Source organism: Pteropus medius, unplaced genomic scaffold (assembly GCF_902729225.1).
Source record: "Pteropus medius unplaced genomic scaffold, Ma_sr-lr_union100, whole genome shotgun sequence".
NCBI classification, from domain to species: domain Eukaryota; kingdom Metazoa; phylum Chordata; class Mammalia; order Chiroptera; family Pteropodidae; genus Pteropus; species Pteropus medius.
This window is the reverse complement of record NW_024349800.1, coordinates 59,408,312-59,434,549: the sequence shown is the minus strand read 5'-3', so window position 1 is coordinate 59,434,549 and position 26,238 is coordinate 59,408,312. Positions and strand designations below refer to the sequence as shown.

Below are 26,238 nucleotides of genomic sequence, written 5' to 3'. Positions count from 1 at the left end.
CCTTGCAGGAGGTGTGGGTGCGGGACTGGGTTTCACTGGGCCACCAAGGCCCTCTGGGCGACGCCCAGAGAGGGAAGAATTAGTAATTCAATTTGGTTTGAGTCTAAAGGTGCTTTCTGCCGGTCTGCTGAAAATACTCCAAGCCCTGGAGGTGGGGTGGGGTGGCGCGAGGACGGTGACACCAACAGAAAGCAAGCAATTTATCGATTTGGAAGAGGGTGTTGGAAAAAGATAATGAAAGTAATTCTTGAACCCCCGAGCAGTACCGCTGATACGAGCACATTCCTCGCCAAAGGGAGAAGAGCTCCCCGCTCGGTGCAACATCCGAGCCGCATGACGGTCCGAGGGTATCTGGCTTGCTGGGGAAAAGCGCCAGGAAGATGAACTAGGTATGAAGAAGTACACTGGGCACCGCGGGAGCTGCTCCGGGGAGACCACTGGGGAATGATGACGCCGCCCCGACCCCGGCGGAAGGATACTGCACTTTGTTTACGGAGCCCGGGCAGAACCCCGAGGCGGCGAGGCCGGCTCCCGCGCCCGCGGCCGGGAGACGCAATGGCAGTGGCAGCCGCGCGCGCCGCGGGCCGGCGCGGGGAGCAGCAGCCCGGGGACTGGCAGCCGCGAGGCTGATTGATGGGCGCCCGGCTCAATGAGGGGGGCCCGGGCGGGGGCGGGGCCGGCTCCGGGCTGAGCCAGTCGCGGGTGCCGCCGGGGGGCGGAGGCTCCGTGGAAATGTGTCGGTGACATTGAATGGGGAGACCGAGCGCGAGCGAGGCGCGCGCGCGCGCATACACGCGCACACCCGGCCCCGCTAGCTCCGAGATCCCCGGCCACGTAAGTAACTATTAATACCGCCTCGCCGGGAGATGCGGGCGTGCTGAGCTCGGGGATTGGCCTCGGGCACCGTCGGCCGTCCCCTTCAATTTTAAATACACATTCCTCTTACCTCGGAGGGGGAAAGAAACATATCAAAGGAGAGGAAGAAAAGCCGTCAATTTTCTCCAAAAAAAATCAAGCCGGCCAGGCAATCGGGTTTAGGGGAAGGGGCGACGGAGTGGTTGCAAATTCTTGCGAGGCAGGATCCAGCTCTCCAGCGGGAAAGGAACGCGGCGGCTTAGGAGGGCCGGGGGCGCATCCCCTTGCAGCGCCCGGAGGACCCCCGGAAGCTCGCGCCGGGGAAGTCGGAGACCACCGATCTGCCCTGGCCCCTGCCCGCACTTCTCCCTTGATTCGGAGGACGACCAGGAGCGCGAGCGAGCGGCGACAGCATGAGCCTGTGCTGACCTCCGCCCCGCCGGCCGAGCCCCGGGCTTTGTGGCGGTACCTGCTCCCGGCCCGCGCCGCAACTCCGCGCCCAGCTTTTGCAATCTTTTGTTGGCAGCGCTGACTGCTCCAAGTTAAATGCTCCCTTGCTTTTTTTTTTTTTTTTTTTTTTTTTGTCTGTTTGTTTAATTTGGGAAGAGCTCTTGCGATCTTGGAAAAAGCCTCAGACGCCATCTACATTAAATCGTGGAAACTACCCTCTCCGACAACCCCCCTTCCACGCCCCCACCCTTTCCACCAAAAAGGGGGTGCAGCGCCGATTCCGTCTGCCGAGCGGCGCGAGCCGGGAGACGCGTGCTGATCTCCTTTCTCTTTTTTGTCCGGTCGCTTGACGCGCGGACACCAAGCCGCAGCCGTGCGCCCGGCGAGGACGCGCCCGCTGGAGCAGGGCTCCGCCGCCTGGTCTGCGAGTCCGAAGCCTGCGCGGGGACCACTCCGGGGTACCCGGCGCCGCGGCTGCCACCTGAGCAACCCGGCCCCTCCGCTGGACCCACGTCGCAAAGAGAGGGAGAGAGACAGAAAGTAAAAGTGCGGGGATTCTGCACCTCGCCGACTGCTTCGGGGTAACAAAAGGACCGAAGCTGCCGCCGACCGAGTACCCGCGGGAGCCGGGCTCGGAGCAGACCAGGTGCCCGGCGGCGCCCGCTTGGGGGGATTCTAGCTCGTTCTCCAAGTAGCCCCCTTCCCGTCCCCTCCCCTCACGTCCCCCTTTAAAATCTGCGGCACGGAGGCGCCTGCAGCCGCGCTCGCCAGCGACTCATCCCTCCGGAGGGTTTTTTGTTGTTGGTCGTGTGCGATCCCACACTCATGAACATACACAGGTCCACCCCCATCACAATAGCGAGATATGGGAGATCGCGGAACAAAACCCAGGATTTCGAGGAGTTGTCGTCTCTAAGGTCCGCCGAGCCCAGCCAGAGTTTCAGCCCGAACCTCGGCTCCCCGAGTCCGCCCGAGACTCCGAACTTGTCGCATTGCGTTTCTTGCATCGGGAAATACTTATTGTTGGAACCTCTGGAGGGAGACCACGTTTTACGCGCGGTGCATCTGCACAGTGGAGAGGAGCTCGTGTGCAAGGTAAAGAGCCCGGGCTTCGGTTTTGCTTTTCTTTCTTTTCTTTTTTTGTCTTTTGAAAAGTCCCCGGCCTTTGCACGGGGCCCGGCGCCGGTGGGAGTCGCTTAAGCCCGGAGTCTGGGGAGGAATGCGCGCCCGGGATAATAATCCGTGGCTTGCCCCTGTCAAATGGGTTTATTTATTTATTTGCTCGGTATTGCGACCTAGTTGCGAAGTTTTTTGAGCGCGCTGCAACGGGCGGGCTGCGGCAGGGGCGTTTGGGAGAGCCCGGGGTGCGGTGGGGGCGGCGGGGCCGTGGACACGCGTGCGCCCAGGGGCTCGTGAAGCTCCTCCGCGCGACGCCGGGTCCTGCCGCCCCCGGTGGGGGTGGGGGGGTCTCTCCGGGTGTCTGGCCCCTCTCTTTCCAGTGTGAAGCGGGGAATCCCTCGCTAATTTTAAGGCACTGATGACTTGGTTCCTTTCGCAGCCATTGTTCTTAGTAGCGTGCAGGTGTTAAACCTTTGTTCCGAAGGTGCCCTTTAAAAGACACACAAAGGTGTCCCCTCTGGCTGAGCTCAGGGGCCCAGCGCGGGGAAGGAGTTTACAAAGAGCTTTCTTGTGCCGGGAGCCTTGAAAGGAGAGTTGGGGGCGGAAATCAAAGCCGCCCGCACACCTTCGAGTGTAGGAAATAGTGACTCCTTTGGATCTGTCTCTCTTGTCTCGGTTTCTTCTCATCCTCAGACTTCCGCGCTTGAAACCCGCTCGCCGCTTCTAGGCCCCCCGCCCCCGCCCCGACACACACCTTTGAGGGTACGATCCGGAGCCCCAGGGATACGCAGTGCTAATACAGAGACGGTCACTGCAATTTCCTTTCTGTCTTTGACCCTGAACAGTGACCGGTTTGTGTACATGTGAGTGTCTCTGTGTCTTTGTATGCACCCGCAGGGCACCAGAGGCGGGACGACCAGGGTTCAAAAAAAAAAAAAAAAAAAGAAAAGAAAAGGAGACAGTAGAACCTACCGCTACCCAGGAATTGGACATAGATCAAGAATTCATTGTCACTTAATTTTAGTTTTACTCACTGTTGTTTTTCCCTAAGGGGAGGGGTAAACGGGGTCCTGAGGAGTGGGGACCCCTGCTGTCTTTGCACTGGGCACTCTGCACAGCTTTGCTGCAAATAATGCATGACCCTTGTGCTATTAACCACAGGCTGCTTTGTGGACTTTATCTCATAGAGCGCTAGAGTATTTCATCGTAGAACATAGGTTTTGCGGAGGTCTGCAATCAGTTTCGCAATTGTTCAGTTCATACAGTGCGGGTGGGGACATGAGAGACTTAAGTATTGCTCTCTGCTCTTACTGAGCATTTGGCGTTTTGCATCTTCTCCAACTTACCGACATCCACCCAGAACGACTGTGCCTAGTTAAGCTACACATTCAGTGGGCTATTCAGGGCTGGATTGACTTCTCAGAAGACCTACAACATTGCACAATAAGGTAGTCATCCTTTGAAATGAATGAATTCCACAGAGCTGCCACTCTCCTATGAAATATGCACAATCACTCAGCAGCGAGTGTTTTGTCTCCTTTTGCTCAACTTCGGTACAGCATTTTAATATTTTCCAAAGGCCGGATTTGCTTTTAGTAAAGGGACTCGGCGGCCAAATTCTGCAAACATCTTGCTATTATTTCTTTGTTTAAAGGCAGAGGTGACTCTGGCCCCTGCTCCTTTTTTCTGCCTTCAGATTCTTCAAGACATATTTCACTAAGGGCTGACCTTACAGTGTCATTTGCAGACTCGCTCTCTGGCCTGAAACTGTACTTAATCTGCTGGTTTAGTTATTGCAAAGATTGAATCAGCCCTTCGCCAATTACTGTGTGGCTGAAAGTGGATTTAAGTGCAGTATCATTGTTCTGCTTGACAGAGGTCATCCCTTTAAGACAGAGCAGCTTCTGTTTTCCTGCCTTTTTAGCAGAGGTGATGTGGGTGACTTCTTATGCAAGCATGGTTGTATATATCCTGAGAAGCTCCTGGTGGTTTTATAAGGCTGCTTCTGTGAACGACCCTCAGATGTACTGTGGACTCAACTTGCTCAGTGAAATCTACACATTGGTCCATTTCCTTTTGATGTCTTAGGATACAGAGTTCTTGTCTCCTAGATCTGTGTTGACCAGAGAAAAAAGCCTTTGCAAAAATAGATCAAAGGTAGAGATGCCAGTTATTATAGAGGACTATAAAGAGAATTCTATAGGACACTATTTAGGAGAAGAGAGATTCCAGGGTCATTTAACCAAAATAACCAACGCTGTTTATTGTCTCCATGTGCTTAATGTAAGCTAGGCAGAGGAAGGAAGGGTGCTTTAGGGGTTCTTTAGCTTATTGTTTTCATGGCAGTGCTGGTAGCTACTGTGCAGATTGACGTAATTACTATCTTGGCAGAATGGATGCTTTTTTTTTTTTTTTTTCCTGGCAGATGCTATTAAAGATGGCCCAATCTTACTGCTTTATCTGAACTGTCACATTATATAACTAAGGCTCCAAATTAAAGATTTAAAAGAAGCTGGCAGCCAGGCTTATGGCTTGATTTTGCACTTGAAGGTGATGGTTTAAATACCAATCCAAGCCCATAAATGCTTGTTATAGCTACTAATAAAAGTTTGGTTCCTACCCATTTGGGAAAACATAAGTACTTGCTTTATTTTTCATACTCTGTCCACCATCTTGGAATTCAGTCTCTATTTTTATAAAGGGTATGGCTACATTTTGAAGCTGCCACGAATATATTTGATGTTTTTGTTTTTAATTCTCTGCCCATCCAGTTTTTTAGCAGTGGGGCAGGATGATAAAGATGCTGCGCAAAAATCACTTTTTAGTTTTTCGAAATGCACTTGAAGCAGGAAGCGTATCGTAAATAATCATAACTCCGTGAGCAGCGGCCACAGAGCCTGCAGCCTGGCGCTTAAGACCACGGCATCCCCGTTAACGCAGAGTGTTTACATTAGCCTCTGCAAAGCGTTTATTACTCTCTGTGAAATTTTTGAGGCTTTCCTGGGTTTCTGCTGCCTGCAGCCTGGGTGTTAAAGCTGACTCAAGCTTTTCAGAGTCTTAATTGAACGGACCTCTGAGGTCACTGCTCGGAGGTCATCATTGGACGGTATCAGGGTGTGATTTGTGGTCTCTGGAGATGCTGAACGACTCATTCTTAAATTCTAGGTTGTAGTGGTAGCAGCTGTGCTGCTTTCCTGAGATGCCTCATTATGGTTCATTCACAATGTTACTCTGCTTCCTCTCCCAGGGTTTAGCACCGGCATTCCCGAGGTTCTTGCTAACCTTGTTTGATTCACAGATTTTATTTTTTGAAACTAAGAGCCACTTAACTCATGGATTCTTAAATGGTAGCCTGTGTTCCTGGCTGGGTTTTAGAAGGCCTGCGAATCCCCTTCAAACAAATCTAAAATCGTGCATGCGTTGGAAGATGAGCATTGTCAGCTAAGAAGGGAGAGAGCTTTTATCAGATTCTGTTGTGGGATCTGGACCCAAGAGAGGTCAACAGGGTTCTAAATCAACGTCTTCAGTTTACGAGGAGGAGGGAGGCCCAGTGACCCTGAGAGCTTTATCCACCTCATCTAGATTAGTGATAGTCGAGCCAGGATTAGAGCCTCAAATTTGGTGATTTCTAGAGGCCGGCGTTTCCCTCCCCCTCCCCCCGCCCACTGCAAAATGATGATCAAGAAATATCCTCATAAAAGAGAGATTTAAGAAGCTAAATGATGCTGAACCGAAAACATTAAGTGTATTGTTGCATTCCTGGCCTCAAATGCTTTCCAGCAAAGCGCCCCCACGCCTGCCCTCACTCATGGAGGCACAGAAGAGATTCATGGAATCCACAATCCCAGGCAGATAGTAAAACCACATTCCAAACCCAGGGATTTGTAGTCCTGATTGAGTGGAATTCTGCAAATGAATGAAAGCTTTTACTTTTAGCCTCAAAAATCCTCTGCAAGCTGATTCTTCTTAGGTCTGTTTCCGAAAGGTGTGGAAGGTGGTTTTCTTTTTAAATCACCCCCACAATGAGGTGGCATTTCACAGGCTCATTTTGATTCATAGAAAATCATTACATAACTGCTTCATTGAGCTAGCTATCTGTGGAGCGGATAGAGAAAAGAAGCGCTGCTTTCCTAATAACAAGGACTGCATCCTATTCCTAGCTCTGCCACTGGGGGCTCGATTTAACTTGTTCTCAGAGCCTCAATTTCCACATCTGTAAAATGAAGTTATTGAATTAGATGACCGTTAGACAAAGCCTAGATATTTAATCTATTAATTGCTAATGTGTTGTATAATGCTATACGACACAATTGCATAGCACAAAGTATGTCGTCTGCCACTGGGTATAGCTGTATAGTGTTGGTGTACATTTTTGTTTTTCTTTTTGAAGGTAATTACGGTGTTGTCTCTGGAGCTTGGGGTGGCAGATTTTGCCTTAATTCTTCTATAAACAGGCGATTGGGATAGAGAGAAAAATAATAAAACTTACCATTCGTGTGCCGTGTTGCATCTTACAAAGCACTTGTATCTTCATTTTCTCAAATCATCCTCCCAGCGCTGTGAGTACATATCATTCGCCCATTTTACACATGAGGACCAGGAGGCTCAGAGGGGTCAAGCGACTAATTCAAGGCCACCCAGCTGGTAGGACTCAGGGCCAGTGTGGTCGAGGTTCAAGTTCAGCACACCCTGTGTGGTCTCAAAGGCCCGTCCCTGTGGGAGGTGGCCGCATTCCGTGATCTGGTTGTATAAAAGGCGTCTCTGACCCTTGTTAACCCTGCTCTAGGTGTTTGATATCGGCTGCTATCAGGAGTCCCTGGCCCCGTGCTTCTGCCTGTCTGCTCACAGCAACATCAACCAAATCACCGAAATTATCCTGGGGGAGACCAAAGCCTACGTGTTCTTCGAGCGAAGCTATGGGGACATGCACTCCTTTGTCCGAACCTGCAAGAAGCTGAGGGAGGAGGAGGCAGCCAGACTGTTCTACCAGATCGCCTCGGCGGTGGCTCACTGCCATGACGGGGGGCTGGTGCTACGCGACCTCAAGCTGCGGAAATTCATCTTTAAGGACGAAGAGAGGTGAGTCTCATTCCCGTCCGGACCCGTGTGCTACAGCGGGCTGCTCAGAGGGGCTTGCTGGAGAGGTGGGGATGGGGACTTTTCTGCTGCCTGTAGTCCAGGTGAGGAGGAAGCCGCGAAGGACTAAGGGTGGTGGAGTGTCCTGGGAAAAACAAATCACCACTACTCTCAGGGTGTTATCGGATGCTCCAAGGACAGGTGCACGGTAGTCTGTGACCCAGTCATTATTTCTGTTTTGGTGTCGTGAACTCCGAAGGTGGCCCCAAGCCTGGGTGGCATTTTCACTGTGAATAAGGCAAGATTTCGAAAATCCTACCTTCAGAACACTTGGTGGCTGTCCTTTACAATTCATTAATTCCCTCATTCCCTAGATCTTTCCTAGATATATGTTAAGTATTACTCGTAATTCTCAGTACTATGAATGGCAGGATGCGTTTGCTAGTCAACTGACCTATAAAGAAAGTGTCACAGGCCCTACCTAACGGTGTGCAGTGGGCAGATGGGAAGCAGGGGCTGGGCTGTCAGTTCTAAGTAGGATCCGGAGAGTCAAGCAGGTTTTCATAAGAGATGATCTTGGAGCCAAGACTCGAAAGATGGATGTGTTATAGGCGGTGTGGGAAGGACCAGCGTTCCAGGTGAGAAAAATGCCAGAGCAAATACACGGCAGTGGGAAGGTCTCGGCTATTTTAAGAGACAGCTGGATGAGATGCAGGGCATCTGGGTTCTATTTACGGTTCTTCCGTTAACTCATTCAGTTCTATTTAGCAGATCCCCCTGGGCCCTGCTTTCTCCTCCAGCTGACTTTGATTGGAAAGACTCTTTCGAATTACTTTTTTTTTTTTTAAATAATGTGGTTTTTTTTTTAGAGGGAGTGGCGGCAACTGATTGATATTCATTGCCGACCCTCCCAAGGATCGTGATAGAGGCTCTGTGTCTGTGCTGTCGCAGAATTCACATGACTGTCGCGGGCACCCTCATCTTCGGTTAGGAAAGTGGTTAGCGAAATGGACAGCCCCTCGTCACGAAGCTGTCACCGAATACAAGTCTAGTTCCTATCATTCGCTCACTGGACACATCTGAATCCAAGTCTAGTTCTCATCGTTCACTCACTGGGCACATGTTTCTGGAATACCTTTTGTGTATCTGGCACCCACCTTGCTATCAAACCTTGCCTTGCAGTCAGTTTCCATCTATCCCAGTGGCCTGGGATGTTTTTAGGCTTGTGCTTATTTTCCATCTTCCGGCTTGAGAGGTGAAGGTCTGGGACGTGTTTGGGGATTGACAAAGGTAAGGTGCCTGTGGTTACTTAACCCAAATGGAAGAATTTCATGAGCGTTTATTTATAATCCAGCTGTATGTGCAAAGTGCAGACAGCCATTGGGTTTCCTGGACCCACAGAGGTTGGTTATCGTTCCGCATTTTTACCCATGAAAGAGTTATCGTAAGTATCTGCGGCAGCTAGCATCCTGGGCTTTGATAGCGGATGGCTTCTAGTTTTATTAACATACTAAAAGAGAGGGAGCTAGTCCAAGATCCAAGTGAGGAATCATGCTCATCTTTCCTTCTCTTCAGCTCAGATGCTTCTGCCCTTGGAGCCTGGAGATTCAGGTTCTTCTCCTGCTGTATTGCCTTCGATCCCCTGTGACCTTAGATTGGTCTTTTCCCTGTGGCCTCAAGTTCCTCGTTTTTTTATTGTCCGGCTCTGTTATATTGACTCTAAGGTCTTTCTGAATTTTAACATTTCAGGTATGTGCTTCTTCGAATCGTCTTATTTAGAAGATAAATCAATAAATGTGTGTGTGTGTGTGTTTGTGTATCTGACCCCACAACAGATTACCGACAAAGGTACCTTTCTTGGAGATCTAATCATTCTAACTACAAATATAAGAGGCAATTTGGTGACCTCTATAAGGTCTTACTGTAAGGTTATTGTTTAACTTACTTATTTCTCTCTACACATTGGAGAAGTGAGTATTCTCAGGTCTGTTTTATTGAGGAGGGCCCCAAAGGGCAGCATAGTGAAGTCTCAAAGTCGGACAGGAAAGGGCAGAAACACGGACATGTTCTCTGTTAAGTCAGCTCTCAAATTCACTTGCCTGGCAGATGGAGAAAAGAAAAAGCGTGCCCTCTCTCACCAGGATCTGAGTTTTAAAGCATTAGCTTTGATCCTGAATCTTCCGAGAGACATTTCCGGCATCAGTGAGCACATGGGCAGCGTGGCCAGCGATAGCACACCCGTGGCAAATGCAGATCTGTGGAGTGAGTCGAGGTAGGGCGGAGGCCCACGGGTCACAGAGGCACTGCTGAGGGTCCCTGCTTCAGTCCCCTCATTTTGCCACCAGGGAGCAGAGCCCCGGAGGTGAGGGTCCTTGCTCCAGTGCCCACAGCCAGCTGGAAGCGGATACGGGGCTGGGTCAGACCTCACGCCTGCCGTTGCGGGGCTTCCCCCAGGTCTGACTTGCTCATGATAATGTGTATATGAGGAGCATGTTGTGGCAAATCAAAACCCTTGATGGCCTAGGGCCTAGGGATAAACACCAAGATGTAAGAAGCTTCTCATACGAGGACTGTGGGTCACTCGTGTTCAGTCTAGAGTTATGTTTGACTCGTGCAAAAAAAAAATGACCTTTTCTAGAAAGGACTAGAAGCATCCCACGAGCATGTGAAAGCAAAACAGAACACTGGAGGAAACGTATCAAAAGCTAAATCCTTTTTAATTTTAAGGAACATTTTTCTTTTGAAAAAGAAAACATTATGTGACTGGTAGGAAGCTGGTCGCCACCTGATCCTGGCGTGTGTCAGAGCTCCTGGGTCCCCGCAGCCCTGTTTCCTGAGGGACCACCAAAGAGGACGCTATCTCCCCCATCCGGTGGCCAAGGGGATGGCCACGCAGGGGTTACATGACCTTGCCCAAGGTTACACGGCCAGCGTAGTGATGCGGCCAGCCGAGAAGTCCTCCAGAGCCCACCCCACGTCCAGGCCCCGGTGGACTCGCTGTTCTGAACGTGACAGGTGTGAGTCTGAGCAGCTCTGAGAAGGTCGCTTCCGGTTTCAAGGACATCAGTGTTCTCATTAGTAGCTGGTAGGAACTTTTTTTCATCCAGCTATCAGCTTTATGTCAAAGGGGACTCGTGCTTAGTCACCTTTTTTCTTCTTGTTTTGGTTTTTAACTTCTTGATTTTCGGGTGTGAGACGCCTCGGCATATTTCTTCTGTTTTCCTGCAGCCACTGGGTTTCACAGCGGTCTCACTGTGTTGGCTTCACGGTGGTCTGGGGAGGGGACAGGTGTCAGGGGCCCTGGGACCTCCTTGGACCCTCAATGCTGGCAGCCCCCACCTTCCATCCTAGTGAATAGGACCTAATCAATAGGCATTTCGATAGGACTAAAGCTGCTTCTTCTACACGACTGAAAGTCGGGGGGAACAATGGGTTGAATTTGAAAGTGAGATCATGGCGTCTGCATCTGTTTTCTGAACCCTCATGCATTGGTCCTGGGGGGGCGTAAAGCAAAGGAGAGACTTGGAACGACTGTTTTATTAAGCTCCAAATCACCTTCGGCACATTGCTCTTCTCTCGAGGATTTGCTTCTTGTTCCTTGACAATCTTGAAAGTGATTGAAGGGGAAAATATTACCTAGTGAGACCGGCTGAGCCCCACCTGGTTCAGAAGAGACCTGCCTGTGGGCTGACTCCTTGTGCGTAGATTTTAAATTCTGTAACTGAATCCATGGCCCTCCGTGAGAACGTCCTTAGTGGAATGGTCAGCACCGTGGGTCCATTTTCCCACAAGTGGCTTTGCATACGTTGTACACAGGCGACACCCAGCATTATGTCGCCCTGATTCCCGTGTGCCTCCTGCTCTGTGTTGAATGAGCAGCACCTCAGACTCTTCTGCTGCGGCTTCTTCGGTTCTATTTCGATTTCGGTTCTAGATTCAAATTCTGGCTCTACCGCTTAGTAACTACCTGATCTTGGATAAGTCATTTGATGCTTCTGAGCCACAGTTTCCTCAAAGCCGAAATAATAATTGCATCCCTGTAGGCTGTGAAAGTTAAATAAGCTGATTCTGTGACTCACGGAGCAGAGCGGGCACGTGCTAATGGCGGCTGGTTCTAGAGTCATCGGTGAAATGGTCTCATTAAGGTGAGCACTCCCAGGCCTCCGTGGGTTCGTGGAGAACGTGGTCCCTCTCTTGGGCAAATGTAACGGTTCAGATTGAAGCCACATCCTCTTCTCTCCTTGGTTTAATTATAATCGCTGAATCGATGCTGGGAGGGCAAGTTCATGTGGTGTGGGACCTGCAGCCCGGAGAGGCACAAAGATTGACAAAATGCATGCAAGGGAAGGTGGCCACGAGGCCCAACCGGAGTAAAGGATCCCACGGCACTGGGCCTGGACCAGCCAGCCTTTCCCGCCCCGTGCCGACACTGCTTTTCAGCCTCGGGATGTCTCTGAGCAAAGCCTCCTGCTTCTGTTTGCATTTTGGGGAAGTCGAATTTGCCCTGGGTGCACCTTTCACACCCACAGTGCCTGCAGTAAAGTATGAGTGAGCTGGGGCCCAGAATCTAATAGAAGCCAGTGTCCAAGTCCTAAAGGGTGTGCCTGTGTCCTCCGGCCCCCAGCCCTGCTGTGGTGTTGGTGACCTGCGTGACCAGCGTCGTTTAAGGCTCCCTGGTTCCATCTGGGCCTCTAAGGGGAGGCCTGCGCCTGGGGGAAGGCCGGTTACTCCCGAACGCAGTCGGAGGCACTGTCTGGATACCGATCTCTGCTCTTGCACTTGTCAGTAAACTTGACCTTGACAGGTTAGCGAACCTCTTGGGCTCAGGTTGCCTCTTCTGTAAAGTGTCGAGATAATAAGACTCTCCTCATAGAATTCAGTGAATTAGTACAAGTGTACCCCACGCTTGGCCCGTACTCAGCAAGCGGCAGCTCGTGCCGTCCTTAGCCTCCCCTGCACTTGTGTCTGGACCCCTGGGCGCCACTGGGCTAGCTCGCAGACTCCGGATGTGAAGAGTCCTTTAAGCCTGTGCACGCTCAGGCTGCAGTCAGGGCTGCCTAACGCAAGTTCCTACAGCAGGCATGTTTTCCCTCGGGACGGGGCACCTTGCCCTCCCTCCCTCCCCGCCCCAGTCGAGGTTCCGTGTTCGCATTTCATTGCACAGAAACTCCCCGTGCACGCTGAGAAGCATGCTTCTGTACGTGTTTCTCCTTTGGTTAGATCTTTATCTCTTGACGTCACAGGCTTCATTTCCTCCGCTTCGCGGAAGCTGATGGGGAGCCTGCTTCTGCAAGAGGGAGCCGGGACCCTTTGTAGGAGCCCAGCGACCCTGGGGCTTTCGGCAAATGAAAGCCCTGTGCCCAGTGGTCCCCGGACCCACGCCTCCCGGTGGAGTGCAGGCCTTTCCCTCCCTCACGACCGCGTCTCTTTCTCAGGCGTTAGAGATGTTGGCTCTTCATTTATATCTCCGGGTTGTTGGAGCCTCAGCATCTAACAGAGGACAGAGAGCGGGCGGTGTCGGAGCCCTGGAGACCCGACTCTGCTTTCTTCCGTGAACATGTGTCTCCATTATTCTAAGCTGCAGATTCCTTCTTACAGGAAAACACCTTACCTTTCTTCTTCGAAGGAGACAGAGGTCCTGGAATTCCCTCGTTTGTATGGACTATTTGTACGAACTTGGGGCAGCTCCAGCCCTTGGGGAAGGCTCACCATCACCCCCTTCTTCCCGGGTTTGTAAGCGGTCACCTCCCGTGGCCTCCACAGTCACCTGTCACAGTGCGTCTTCCTCTGTGCTAATTGCCCGTGTGCGCTCACCTCCTGCTGGGCTGGGGGCTCCTCGGGCACAGGGGCTGTCTCGCGTTCACTGCTCCTGGACTGTGACGGGCATCGAATCAATGAAAATCTCCTTTATTGAGTCTGAGCAGCTCAGATTGGATTCCACCGACAATGAGAGAGGCAGGGATAAGTACAGATCAATAACACGTGGGTCGTTTCCCAGAATCGGAGCCCTGAAAGATGAAAACCGAGGAAATCTGCCACGGAGACACCTTTTCAAAGAGAGCTACTTTCGACGTTCCACAATCAAATAAGATATTAACTCATCGTTTCCGTTTTGATTTAATTATTCATGCAAAAGTGACATTTAAGATGCCGTTATCAGCGACCATGGTGGGCTGTAATTTCATTCACGAAGGTTTTTTCTAATCGCAATTAGAAGGGCGCGCTTCCTCGGGGTTCTGTGCTTAGAAAGAGACGAAAGAGCAGGTGTCCTTCAGCAGGATTTCCGGTGGGGCTGTTTACTGTCGGTACTTAATGAATTAGCCGATAAGCCGGACTGAGTCGCAGGCAAACGGAGCTGAGGCACAGTGGTAGGGGTTCTGAGTCCCCTACTTAGCTGTTTGATCTTGGCCCGCCTTCTGTGTCGTGGGTTGGAGAGGGTGAACTTAGAAAGTATTCATCACGGTACCTGGCGAACCGCGTGTGGGGTCTTGAAAAGACAGCTGTCATGACTGCTCTTGGTCATTGCCTGGTGGCGCTGGGCCTCATGACTCAACAACCTGCAGGCTCATTGATTCCCTCAAGATATTTATTTGAGCACCTTTTATGTGCCAGGCACTCCTCTAGGTGCTGAAATGCTATAGTGACAAACGAGACAGAAACCCTGCCCCCGCGGGAATTACATTTTCGTGAAACAATATCTGGGCCCACCCTGCGCCAGGCTCTGTTCTAACTCCGACACTTAAATTGACTAATTTAATCCTGATTAACTACTGTATTTACATTAATTTGAAACCATTAAGTAAGGTAGTGTCATTATCATCATTATACAGAAGAGGAAATTGAGGCTCAGGGTCCCACAGCCAATCAGTGGCAGACCGAGGATGTGAACCCAGGACCCCTGACCCTGAACCTGGGCCCTCAGTACCACGTCGACTCCAGGAAACAGGCACCAGGGAAAATACCACCCCTTGTGCCCAACCCATAGAGATAATTTCCTCCCGCAATTAGGCAGCAAGTGTATAGTACCAGGAGGATCTTGCCCGATTTTCTCTGCCAGCCACGGTCGCCGACTCATCACGGCCAGTCTCGGCCGTCATAGACGGGGCCACCAACCCCCGGGTCGGTACTGTTGTGTCCTGTTGCTCCAGTTAATGGAGCGGGTCTTGTTTCCTCCACAGGACTGTGAGATAGGGTCCGTTTCTCTTTCTAGCCCATTGGACTAAGCATTGTTAAGTACTTAGTGAGTGTGTGACAAGCAACTAAATGGGTGTGTGGATACCCCATGTGCTCTGCAGACTTAAATATGACAGGAAAACTTCCCTGGCCATACTGATGGTAGAAGGCAGGGGATGGAAACATCTTTTAAATGCCCTTTACCCGGCACTCTTGGGGGCTTCTCTACACCCTGATGAATAGAGTCCCACCTGTTTGAAATGTCCTTGGGCTCTGGACATTGCAGTTCTCAGGGAGAAGCGCGCCTAGGCGCCCTGAACTCTGGACACCCGGGGGCGTCTTAGACATCGAGTCACACCGTCCTGCAAACATGTGCAAGCTCTCGTTAGGCACTGCTCACGGTGCTAGCTACTGGGCTTGCCAGAATCAATGCGGGGGGCTCCTTGCCTAATGGAAGATGCTGCGTGGTGGTTATTTTTAATACCACGTCGCAGAGGAAGGGTGTGCATTAGAGAGCTATTTGGGAGCAGGAAGAGAATGTTCCAGCAGGGGAGGGGGATGTGGAGAACGACTGTGTTAGGGAGGGGATGGGACCCTACACACGGGTTGGTCTGAGTGAGGTAGAAGGGAAGAGGAAGTGTCCAGAAAGTATGAGAAAAGGCCAAGAGGCCCCAACCAGCTGTGTGTAGAGAGGACTGTGCTGTGGGAGGGCACTGCGTGTGGACAGATGAGGCCGAGAAGGAAAGCAGAGGTCTAGGGCCTTGGATACATGCCTGTGACCTTGAACTTGACCTGAAATCAGGAAGGAGACATTGAAGGGTTTCCCTAGGCAGGGCAGAGACGGGGGCGGGTTGTGGTGTGAAGGACGTTCTCGGGCTGGGCCTCCACATCAGGCTGCCGTGGTTGAACCGGGACTCAGGCAGTGGGGTCGGGGATGGCGAGTGGGAGGGGAGTTTAAACCCAACGCTTTTATCTTTACAGATAAATCTGAAGGGACGTTCCTCCCCCCAAGTCCTATGACAGGTCAGTGGCCTGAGCAAGAGCAGAATGCAGGTGTTTCGACTCCTGAGCTTGGTCAGAATGTGCCTGGGCCATCTCTGGGGAGCCCAGTTTAGGGCTCTCTGCCAGGTGCAGCAACCCTGTCTGGCCCAGTGTGTGGACTGACGGACCGCTCACTCACAGCGCTCCCTGGGGTGGCGGGGTTGGAGGGACTGGCCTGAGCCCTGCTCCCACCCTCCACCATTAGGGTGTGGTTCTGGACCTCGAATCAGCTCCCTGGGAGATTCAGGGCTGGGTGGGCCCTCTGCTGGGCAGAAGCTTTTCCGAGAGACCTAATCAATTGATGATCACCTTGGTGCCGGGGGACCCTTCAGGAGGCAAGTCAGCAAGAGGAGACTGGCGTATCGATGAGTCCGGAGCTGCTTTGTCTTTCTCGGAATTCCCTGTCTGTTCCTATGGAGACGGCAGGTTGCATCACGTGTGGGTCTCCCTGCAGTGGGAAGGCGTTGGAGGTGGGGTGGGTCCCCGTTCTCCCGCTGGCCATGGTGAGTCGGCGACTGTGGGCCTTTGCATCGGGGCTGGCAGCCCGTGCCGTGCGAACACCTCAGTGCTTGAGTGGGATCGAGTTTCTCACCCCAACTGTACAATTTCCTAGCAAGTGACTTCATTTTTTTCTAAGCTGTAATTTTCTTGTCCATCAACCTGCGGCAGGAACCCCCACCTCCGAGACTGTGTGTGAGGTGCTGAGGGGATAAGCCCCGCTGTGGAAGCAGCCAGCCCCTCCCCTGTCGCCCGTCCTGTCCACCCTCCTCTCCCTTGCCGGTTTGCTGGCCACTCTCCCTGCTCCTTTGTGAGCAGCTTGGCCCAGGAGCTGGGTCAGCTCACTGAATCTGCAGTGAGGTGACCGTTGGAAAGAAATCTATGCGCATAGGAAGCAGAATTAAAGGATCGAAGAATTGTTTGGTGGAGTTTAGCAGCCTGTGGTGTCCCAGTAGTGGGTGCCAGTTCAGCGTGGTGCTGGGACAGTCCTCCCCGTCCCCCGCCGCCCCCCACCCACACACACTGCAGTAGCCCCAGATGGAGACCCCTTGCTCACTTGGCACAACTGGACTGGTAGCCCAGGTCGCTTCGCAGTCGTGGGCAGGGCAAGGCTGCCCCTGGCCTTTCTCACTCGACCCTTGGCCGGCTTGGACCTGCCCCGTAGAGTGGCCTTTGGTGACTTCTCCAGCTTCACTGACCATCCTAGCTGGGCCCGCTTCATCTGGCTGAACTCCCAGCCTGGCCCACCCTCTCCCCACCGTCCTGATTGCTTCTGCCAAGAGCCCAGGTGGCGTTTAAAGGTTTAAAAACAAAGCATGGTTTGCTCGTGTAGGGCATTTTTGATATTTCGGATGGAGCACTAAATTTAGAGGTTGAATACTTGGGTTTGAGTCTCAGCTCTGTCCCTCACTGGCTGGATGGCCCTGGACAAGGCACACCTGCATTCTCCCTCAGTTTCTTCATCCAGCAAAGGGGCAGGTCCAGCTTCCTCTCTTCACCTCACGAGCTACAGCACTTAGGTCATCTATGTGATCTAGTGCTGAAAACACCTACAGCTGTATTTGTCTCCAATTCCCAGGGTCTTCCTTTAAAAGTTTCTGCCTTTGACACTAAGTTAACCTATGAGGTTGGTGCCAGTTGCCAACATTAGAATCCCCCTGATATGAATTCGGAGGTCACTTTTTCTCAGTTACCCTATGGAGGACCTAGGACTTTTCATTCTGTTCTCATTTTACAGAGAGAAACCGAGGCTGAAAGAGCCGGTGGTCACACTGCACGTTCGACTTAGCAGCCCGTTGGGAGCCATTCGGGCCTCTGCCGAGCGCGGGCAAGGCGTCGGGGCTTTCAAGGCCATCGCTGCCACCGCGTGGGGGGAGGGGGTGGAACTATCCTGCTGCTTCTGGCTTCCTCCCCTGGCTCGGGGTCGGAGGACACACGGCCTGGCACTGGGCTGGGCAGGCAGGGAGTACACGGGCCGCCCCGCGCAAGCCTTGTTCATTCAGAGGTTGAAAGCGAAGCTAGCTGTTCCCTGCCCGTGCCAGGGACAGGTCGCAAGATGCACGCGGGGATGGGGCGTCTCGGCCACATCGGTCTTGCCCTGGGCTCGTGGCTCTTTTCTCCGAGAAATTACAGTGGATGACCACTGTCATTTATAGCTTTTTGGCCGCAAAAAGCTCTACCGCCAACCGCACCCCACCCCCGTGATGTTCAGGGATCTCTGTTCTTCATGTACCATCTCTAGTCCCACCGCCTCCCGAAGCCCATCCTCATGGCCTTAGTCAGGACTGAAAATAGTGAGCGGGAGCGAGCTGGGCACATGGAAGGGGGAAGAACATTCCAGAAGGGGAAAAACGAGTGCAGAGAGCGGAGGAACGAACTGGGCACCGGATTCACAAGCATTTCGATCTGCCGGAGGCTTGTTTGTCTGTCTTCGCCTCTGGGGTTCAGGTTGAAGGTGAGGCCTTATCTTAATAAGGACAATCAGAGTTGCCACCATGTGCTCCTGATTTTACTGTGCAAGCCTTGTTCATTTAATCCTCACAAAAGGGTTGGTGTTACTTATCATGTCTGTACCCCAGTTCCTAGTGTAAATGCCTGAGTGATTACTGGGACATGTGAATTACTAGAACCACTGACGCGCCCATTGATTTTTATGCAAATCAATTTCTTTGCCTGGAAATTTATAATCCAGACTCTTGAGGGGATATCAGAAGTTAAAAGCAAGTTCATTCATTTCTTCCCATTCCGACACGTGCAAGCGCCCGGCCGGACCCTCCCCACATGCACTGTCGAGAGGAGAGGTCAGTGGCCCCCGTTCCCAGAGCGGGAGCCAAGCCCCGGGGACCTTCCTTGTGCACTGGGTCCATGGGGACTGGAGCCGGAACTCCAGCCGGGCCTCGGGTCCCTGACGTATGTGCACCCTGCGAGGGCCTTGTTTAAAGACGCAGTCCAGGCCTCTTGCCTCGACCCTTGCCTGGGAGTGATGTAAACAAGTTCAGGATGTTCCCAGAAGCCGGCAGGGTCACAAGAACGCCTGCGATGCTGTTTCCTCCGCGTCCTTTTCCAGGCTTCTCTTCCCTCTGCCCTGGATGGGAAGGAGCAGGGCTCCTGCCCCGGAGGCCGCGTCCCTGACCTGGGCGCATGCGCGCTGCGGGCTCTGATGGAGCCCCGTTGACTCCGATGCCGATGCCCCACCGTGTGATTTCCTCCGCAGGTGCTCCGTGGCGGGTGGTGGGGACAGGCCTGAGGGCCAGGTGCTCAGAGCCCAGAGAGGCGAGTGCCCTGCCCTCAGCTAGCCTTGCTAGCCCAGCCGACGAGCTTACACGCCCTCCCTGAGCATTAGGCCCGGGGTCCGCGTGAAGGAATGACGATTCCAGCTTTGGAAGTTGATTTTATGAACTCTAAAGAGAAAATATATGTAGCTACCTAGCACACATTCAGGTTCACAGATGACGCTGATATTAGGTGCTTGGTAATTTTCGAAGGCAGAAGTTGAAAGTAGTTCGCTCCGACTTTAAGACTGAACTGGCCTGGTTCCTGTGTAGCTGCCCTTGTTCGGCTCGCACTGCATTGGATGCGACAGGCAGGTGGGGGCACTGAAAGCCTCCGCAGGGAGGGGGATGATGTGGCAGGTGGGTGAGCCCAGGGGCAGCTGAACCACAGCGTGTGGGGTGCCTTTATTTCACTCTCAAATTCTTTAGCTATTTGCATAGCTGCCGAGTCCTGCCTCGAGGTGGGGGAGGGGAGAGAGGAACTTCAGTGAGGGGTTAATTGATAAGAGGGAGCTCTTGACCATTTTCTAGGGCCCTTTCTTATGATCTGGAGGATTCTACTGCTGCCCGGAAGTGGAAGGGGTGGGGGGACAAGGCGAAGGAGAGTCGGAACCTAAGGTCGTGACCTGGAAGGGGATCAGAATGGAAAAGGGCTTTAGATTTGACTTAGCATAAAGAGCTTGAGGTGCTGTCCCCTGAAAGGGCTGAATCGCATCTTCCTGTGGCCCACACGGTGAAGGTGCTTGAGGCGCCGTAACTCACAAAGCCTGTCCTCCATACATCTCACGTGACCTCTGCTTAATTCTGGCCAGGTAGACAGAGTAGGGGCCCTTGTTACTTCAAAAGTGAGCACACCGAAGCTCCAAGGGGTTAACAGGGTGACTGTCCCTTTTACTCTTGGATTGAGTGTCCGTTGTGGGCCAGGTAGTAGTTTAGGAGCTGAACGTATAGCAGTAAACACAGGTGATTTTCTCTCTACATACAAAGTGACCTCGGCCACCAGCCCACGAGCTCCTGGAGGTGAGGAATGAGGGCCGTCACCCTGAGACGACCACGGGAATACTGTGTAGAGCCAACACACATGACTGTAGAAATAAAAATGCGTCGTGTTCCAGGGGCTGAGGCAGATGGGGCGTCCTGCGGCTGCGGGCACTACTTTATACAGGATGGTCGGGCATGGCCTCTAATAAAGTTCATCGGAGCAGAGACCTGAAAAAAGTGAGCAGGAGTGAGCGACACCTGTGTCTGGAGAAAGAGCACCCGGGTGGGGAGCGGGGGGGAGGGGTCCCCAGGAGGGACCTGGCTCAGCCTGTGTATGTGAGGGACAGCGAAGAGGCTGGAATGGAGAGAGGGAGTATGGCCGAAGGTGTGGCTGAGAGAGTCCTGGGGGTCACCCTGCAGCCCGGTGAAGACGTCGCCCCCACCACACACACTTGGCTGAGCTGACACCACTGGAGGATTTGGGCAGAGGAACCCCGCCCCAAGCCTGATCCTCTGATTCTAATCTAGTGCTCATTCCGCTGGACTGTCCCTTGTCACACAGATGGGTGGACTTACTATTATTGCTTCCGCTGCTGTAATTATTCCCGTAGCGACTCTGCTTCCACAACAGTGTGTTTGGAGGTGAGGAGTCAGCCTTACTCCTGAGGCTTGACAGGGGGTTTAGGGGTGAGAGTGGGCGTAGAAAGGGGTCGAGGGAACCACTCGTGGTTCACGCTTTCCTCCCCTCCGTCCTCTAGATTTCCCCGACTCCCCTCCAGACTCCCCTCCAGTCTCGGCGCGTCTAGTGAGGTTGGCGTGGGTCGGCGCCACCTTCCAGCCGAGATGAGGAAAAGGGAGGAAACTTGTGTTTAATCAGCTCAATTCCAGACAGGCACATCGAGACCCCTCCTGTGATCTATGGCACATCGAGACCCCTCCTATGCTTGTAGATCCCCAGCTGGGAGCGGAAGAGAAGAACGTGTACTATAGACAATAGTGGGACACAGGTGAGCAGATAGGGAAGATGTGCTGCTAAGTACCACAGAATCCCAGAGTGTTAAAACTGGCAGAGACTTTCACAGCATCTTGTCCAGATGGGTACACGACATGTGAATATACCTTAACGCTCATGAACTGTACACTTAAAAATGGTTTAAGTGGCAAATTTTATCTTATGCATATTTTACCATAGTAAAAAATTTAAATTCCGCCTTGCCCAACACTCCTTTTTAAATCTGAGACACAGAGAGGTTGAGTGACTCATCCACAGCCACACAGCGGGTGAGACGTCTGGCCATGATCCGCTCTCTTAGCTCCCAGCCTAGAGCTTCTTCCCTTGACCACAACCATTTCTTGCTCGTTGAGGGAAATGAGTAGAGGGACAGGGTCACTCCTTGGCCTTTGGAACGCCTGTCATCCAAATAGAAGATCTTAGAATCAGCCGAGGAATTCATCAGACCTTCTCTATGGAGAGCTCCCAGCAAATCTCCCCTGAATAATTTGAGTCTCGTCTCCCTTCTCTGGCTCTGAGTAGCTGTGGCGATTGCTCTGAAAAGCTAAGGCCTGTAGTAGGAGGGAGGAAGAGAAATAGCAGTGGATGGACCTGAGGCATAAGGTCCGATTTAGGACTGAGGCCTTATTGTGTTTTTTTTCAAGCGCTTTCCGATTCTCCACTCATTTGAGCCTCATGACACCTGGGGCAACAGGGTAGATGCTATGAAGTGCACTTTTGAGATGAAGAAACCAGAGGATGTGGATGACGTGGGCCTCGTAGGACCTCGTTGGTGCTGTCTATGAGGTTCTCACCCCTAACTCCAGCCCCGCCTCACCTTCATGGCAAGCCATAATCAGTACGACAGAATGGGATTCACTGAGTTTATGGGGCCTGAGAGCTACTGGAAGTCTGCGGTGGCAAGTGTCAGGCCAGGAGAATGGGAGAAAGGTTCCAGATTTAAGCACCGAAAGGTGGTCCTAACTTTCCACTTACGCACGGCAGGGAAGCAGGAGTACTCAGGAGGCCTTTGGGCTAAGCAGAGCATCCTGGGCTAGAATCTTGGAGTGTTGGGTTAGGGACAAGCCTCTGTCTTAAACAAGTCACTTTACATCCTGGTCCTCAACTCCATTCACGGGACACTAGGTATAGTTAATGAATGATAAGAATTCAACTCACTTCCAAAAGTGTTTATTGAGCACTTACTTTATTTTATTCCCAGTGATAATACCAAGCCCCGCTGTGTAAAGATGAGTGTATTGGGTTTCAGGGACTCAGAGGTCACTGAGGCGTTTCTCCCGCTCTGTTTTCCCCAGCATATCCAGGAGAGTCCCGACATCCTCGTCAGCCAGCACTGGGGCCCTTAAATGACGGGGAGAAGACTGGGGACAGGGCGATGAGTTTGAGAAGGGTCTTGAGCTCATGCTGTTATTCACATACACACCCATGCATACAAGTGTGTGTGCACGCGCACACACACACACACACACACACACGGTGGACTTAGGAAGATGAAGTCAAGTCTTCTCTGTTTCCCAGTTGAAAGGCTTTGGGAAAATTACTCAAACTCTGTGCCTTGACGTTCTTGTCTGTAGAATGGGATAGTAGTGTCTCCCAAGTCTACCAGAAGCACTGTCGTGAGGCCAAAATGCAGTCGAGTGACGCGAAAGGCCCTTATATCATGCAGCCTTATATCATGTCAGCCAGAAGTTTGCCAGAAGTGGACAGAGCTGCTCTGAACTCAAATCCTATGAATTCCCATCACTACTCAGACGTGACTTTGAGGCCATTACTTAATCCCTTGTTCCGGTGGCGCTAAGACAGGGTGATAAATAATGTTGTTTATGGTTTGTGTGCTTGCGGAAGGTTTGAGTCCCCCAGTGGACTGTAAGCTTCATGCAAAGTTCTCGGCGGTCTCGGTCACTCCTTTGTTCCCAGCCCTGGACTAGTGTCTGGCACCTAGGAAGTACTCAGTAAGTCACGTTTGGCTGGTTGAATGAATGCATGGATGAATGAAGCGCCACTGGGAACATTCTAGCAGGAGCTGTGACGTGACGACAGGAGTCCTGTGTTTCAGAGCACCCTTGGGAGCTCACGTTTTTCTCCCTGTCTCGTAGGACTCGAGTCAAGCTGGAGAGCCTGGAGGACGCGTACATTCTGCGGGGGAATGATGACTCTCTCTCCGACAAGCACGGCTGCCCGGCTTACGTGAGCCCAGAGATCCTGAACACCAGCGGCAGCTACTCGGGCAAAGCAGCCGACGTGTGGAGCCTGGGAGTGATGCTGTACACCATGCTGGTCGGGCGGTACCCTTTCCATGACATTGAGCCCAGTTCCCTCTTCAGCAAGATCCGGCGTGGCCAGTTCAACATTCCAGAGACTCTGTCTCCCAAGGCCAAGTGCCTCATCCGAAGCATCCTGAGGCGGGAGCCCTCGGAGCGGCTGACCTCACAGGAAATTCTGGGCCATCCTTGGTTTTCTACAGATTTTAGCGTCTCGAATTCAGGATATGGTGCTAAGGAAGTGTCTGATCAGCTGGTGCCGGATGTCAACATGGAAGAGAACTTGGACCCTTTCTTTAACTGAGCTCACACCCCACAGAGACTGAGCAGGTGCCAGGAGCGAGAGAGGGCAGCGGAAACGAGTTCGTCCAGGGAACACACGTCACCTGGCTTGGTAGCAAGAAAGACACTGACACTCACAAGTTTCTTGGTTCGAAGAAGGAAAACCTTCAAGGAGCTGACTGAACATGTAGCATGGGGGCAGGAGATGTGGGGTGGGCGTCGGGCTCTGGGGTCGGGTCAGATGGGTGGGAGCCCCCTGGAGCTTCTCTTCCCTGATGGATGGAGCCCCAGAGGCCACCCCTGTTGGTTGGGCCACTTCCGCCTACCCCACTTTTCATTTTGTTCAAAAACAGTTGTAGATCCTGACAGAATCGAAACACTCTGCCTCAAACACACATCTTGGCATTGCACTGTTAGCATTTAGCTTCTCGTCATGATTCAGGGAAGGTACAATTGGCCAAGGGTTTTCGTTTTTGTTTTTGTTTTTGTTTTCTTTTTCAAACAAGCCAACCACCTATCTGATAATTATCGGGGTTCACTTAAAAAAAAAATTCGGTGCACACAGACTGACATGAAACCTGGGTGCTAAACTAAAAGAAAATAAAAGTCCAGTTTGTGTCTCTTAATTGCTTCTGCAACTCATTTCTTCTAAACAAACTATTTAATATCCTGGTCAGGAAATGACATGTTAATGCTTTGCTCCCTGAAGGGGAAAAAAAAAAAAAAGAAAAATCTGTCCTTTAATAAGCTATTCTGTTTTGTGTCAATTGGTTTGTGGCAGGAAGCTATTAGAAGTCAAACTTCCAGATGCATTACCGCTATCGTAGTTGAAAGAAAGGAAGAAAAAGAAGAAGAATGGAAGAGGGAAATTCGACTTCTTAATCTTTTTCTTTTGAATGATGAGGGTTGCATTGCGGACGTTCCTCTCGGGGAGATGATAACGAGGGTGTGACATAGCAGGGAGCTTTTGCAGTCTGAAGCTTTCGTAACCCTCTGCTCCGAACTAAACGTTTTTGTTTCATTGGAGACTAGCGAGACAAAGGCGGTTGTCCCACATGTATAAAATACAGGGCAGCTGTTCAGTTTTCTTTACGGAGAATGATCCCTTTGGCTTGGGAGGCCCTCTGGTTTGGACGAGAACCCTCAGTAGAGACGAACGGGAAAGAAAATAAGCTGAAAGCTAGGATGGTATAAATAAAATCAGCTCAATCCCAATACGCACCTTTGTATCTTCAAGAACTCTTCTATTTATTAAGGAAAAATGTCACATTGTGATGTATTAAGCCAGTACTTCAATTACGGGTTGACTTGGGGTGACATGTTACATGCTGTCGTTAACGTTTATATATATTTTTTTCTTGTTTGAGTATATCTGTCTCTGAAATAACCTTTTCTTTGGCTTTTCTAGATAGCTTTATTTTATTTCGAGTGGCCACAATGTTTTTTTTTTTTCCTTTTTTTTTTCTTTTTCTTTTATTAATGGCTTTTCTATTGCTGTATGATACAGAACTCTTTTGGCATAAATATTTGTGTTTCCAGTACCTCTGTTGTTTGAATTTTACTGCCTGTACACGTTTTGTGAAATGGTCATGTTTTTGGGTAGGTAACACGTGGACTCTAGTATGTAAATGTTACTTGAATCTGTGCTTCATTATAGTATGTGGCATGTATGTGCAGACCTTGGATGCTTTACACCTGCTCAGCAGGGGCCTGGCCTTCACCTTCCCACGAGGGCGGCCTAATCGTTTATGTCAGGAGACAAGGCGGCCATGGATTTGACCTTGATTCTATTTTGATATTGGAAGATATAAAGGAGAGAGTTTTTTTTACATTCTGAAGATGGTGCTGTGTCAAGAAGGACCTGTTTTTCTTCCCTCTTCCCTATTTTTTAAGTACCCCGTAGGAGGAAAGATTGGTGACATGCATGGCGGGAATCTATGGCCTCTGGTGCTTTGTCCTGTATTTGGTTTAATGTTTTTGTCCTAATCTCTTCAATCAATAAAATTGTGCGTATTTAACTAAAATTCTGGGGTCTGGCAAGTGATGATTTTCTTCCATCTGTGGTTTGTGGCCACAGCACACCAGCCAGGCCTTCACTCTTGGAGGATGAACCGTGACTACTGTTTATACAAAGCAAAAGTTACCCTTCTATCTTGACTGGGCCTATGCTGGCCAATTTATGTAATATATCTCACTGAGTTAGTTGTCACCCACCTTCGGAGGTACAAACTACATTCCTGTTACAGATCAGGAAAGAAGTCCAGAAAGATGCATAACTTACCTGAAGTTAAACCACCTGTAAATGATAGAGTTAGGAATGGCCCCCGAGTCTGTTGACTCCAGAAGCCCGTTACTCTCTCTCTGAAGTGAGAGCCCAGGGATTCTCAGGGCAAGTGTAAGAGAAGCTCTGGAGTAGCCAGGTTTACCTGCGACCCAGTAATCCAGGCTTCCACACGATTCCCCAGGAAAAGCGGCATCTACTGCAGACCCGATTGAAAATCTCCAAGGAGATCACCCAAGTCCCAGAAATGATAGTCTGATCAGTAGCCCTTCTCTGTCAGACCCACAGAGTGTCGGAGCTCGGTGGGTCCTATCAGCAATCACGTCCATTGTGCATCTCATTTAAGAGACATAACTACAGCCCAGAGAGAGTGAATTTGATCCTGAAACTTTACGTCCCTCCTTTGGTATTTCGGTGCAGGTTGGGGAAACAGACATG

At 51.3% G+C, this 26,238-nt stretch overlaps 1 protein-coding gene across 1 annotated transcript; it reads left to right on the top strand.

Annotated features, from left to right (window-relative positions):
- Nucleotides 1-715: 715 nt before the first annotated feature.
- Nucleotides 716-25,543, top strand: TRIB2 (tribbles pseudokinase 2). Its single transcript, XM_039887823.1, has 3 exons — nt 716-2,400; nt 7,211-7,503; nt 23,073-25,543. The coding sequence occupies exons 1-3, from the start codon at nt 2,131-2,133 to the stop codon at nt 23,539-23,541; spliced, it is 1,032 nt and encodes a 343-aa protein (XP_039743757.1). The 5' UTR covers nt 716-2,130; the 3' UTR covers nt 23,542-25,543.
- The last annotated feature ends 695 nt before the right edge of the window (nt 25,544-26,238 follow it).

What these genes read in the sequence shown, in the direction of transcription:
- TRIB2 (XM_039887823.1), top strand. Translation starts at nt 2,131, where the DNA reads ATGAACATACACAGGTCCACCCCCATCACAATAGCGAGATATGGGAGA. An exon ending in GAGAGGAGCTCGTGTGCAAG is followed by an intron (nt 2,401 to 7,210) that starts GTAAAGAGCCCG and finishes ACCCTGCTCTAG; the next exon opens with GTGTTTGATATCGGCTGCTA. An exon ending in ATCTTTAAGGACGAAGAGAG is followed by an intron (nt 7,504 to 23,072) that starts GTGAGTCTCATT and finishes CCTGTCTCGTAG; the next exon opens with GACTCGAGTCAAGCTGGAGA.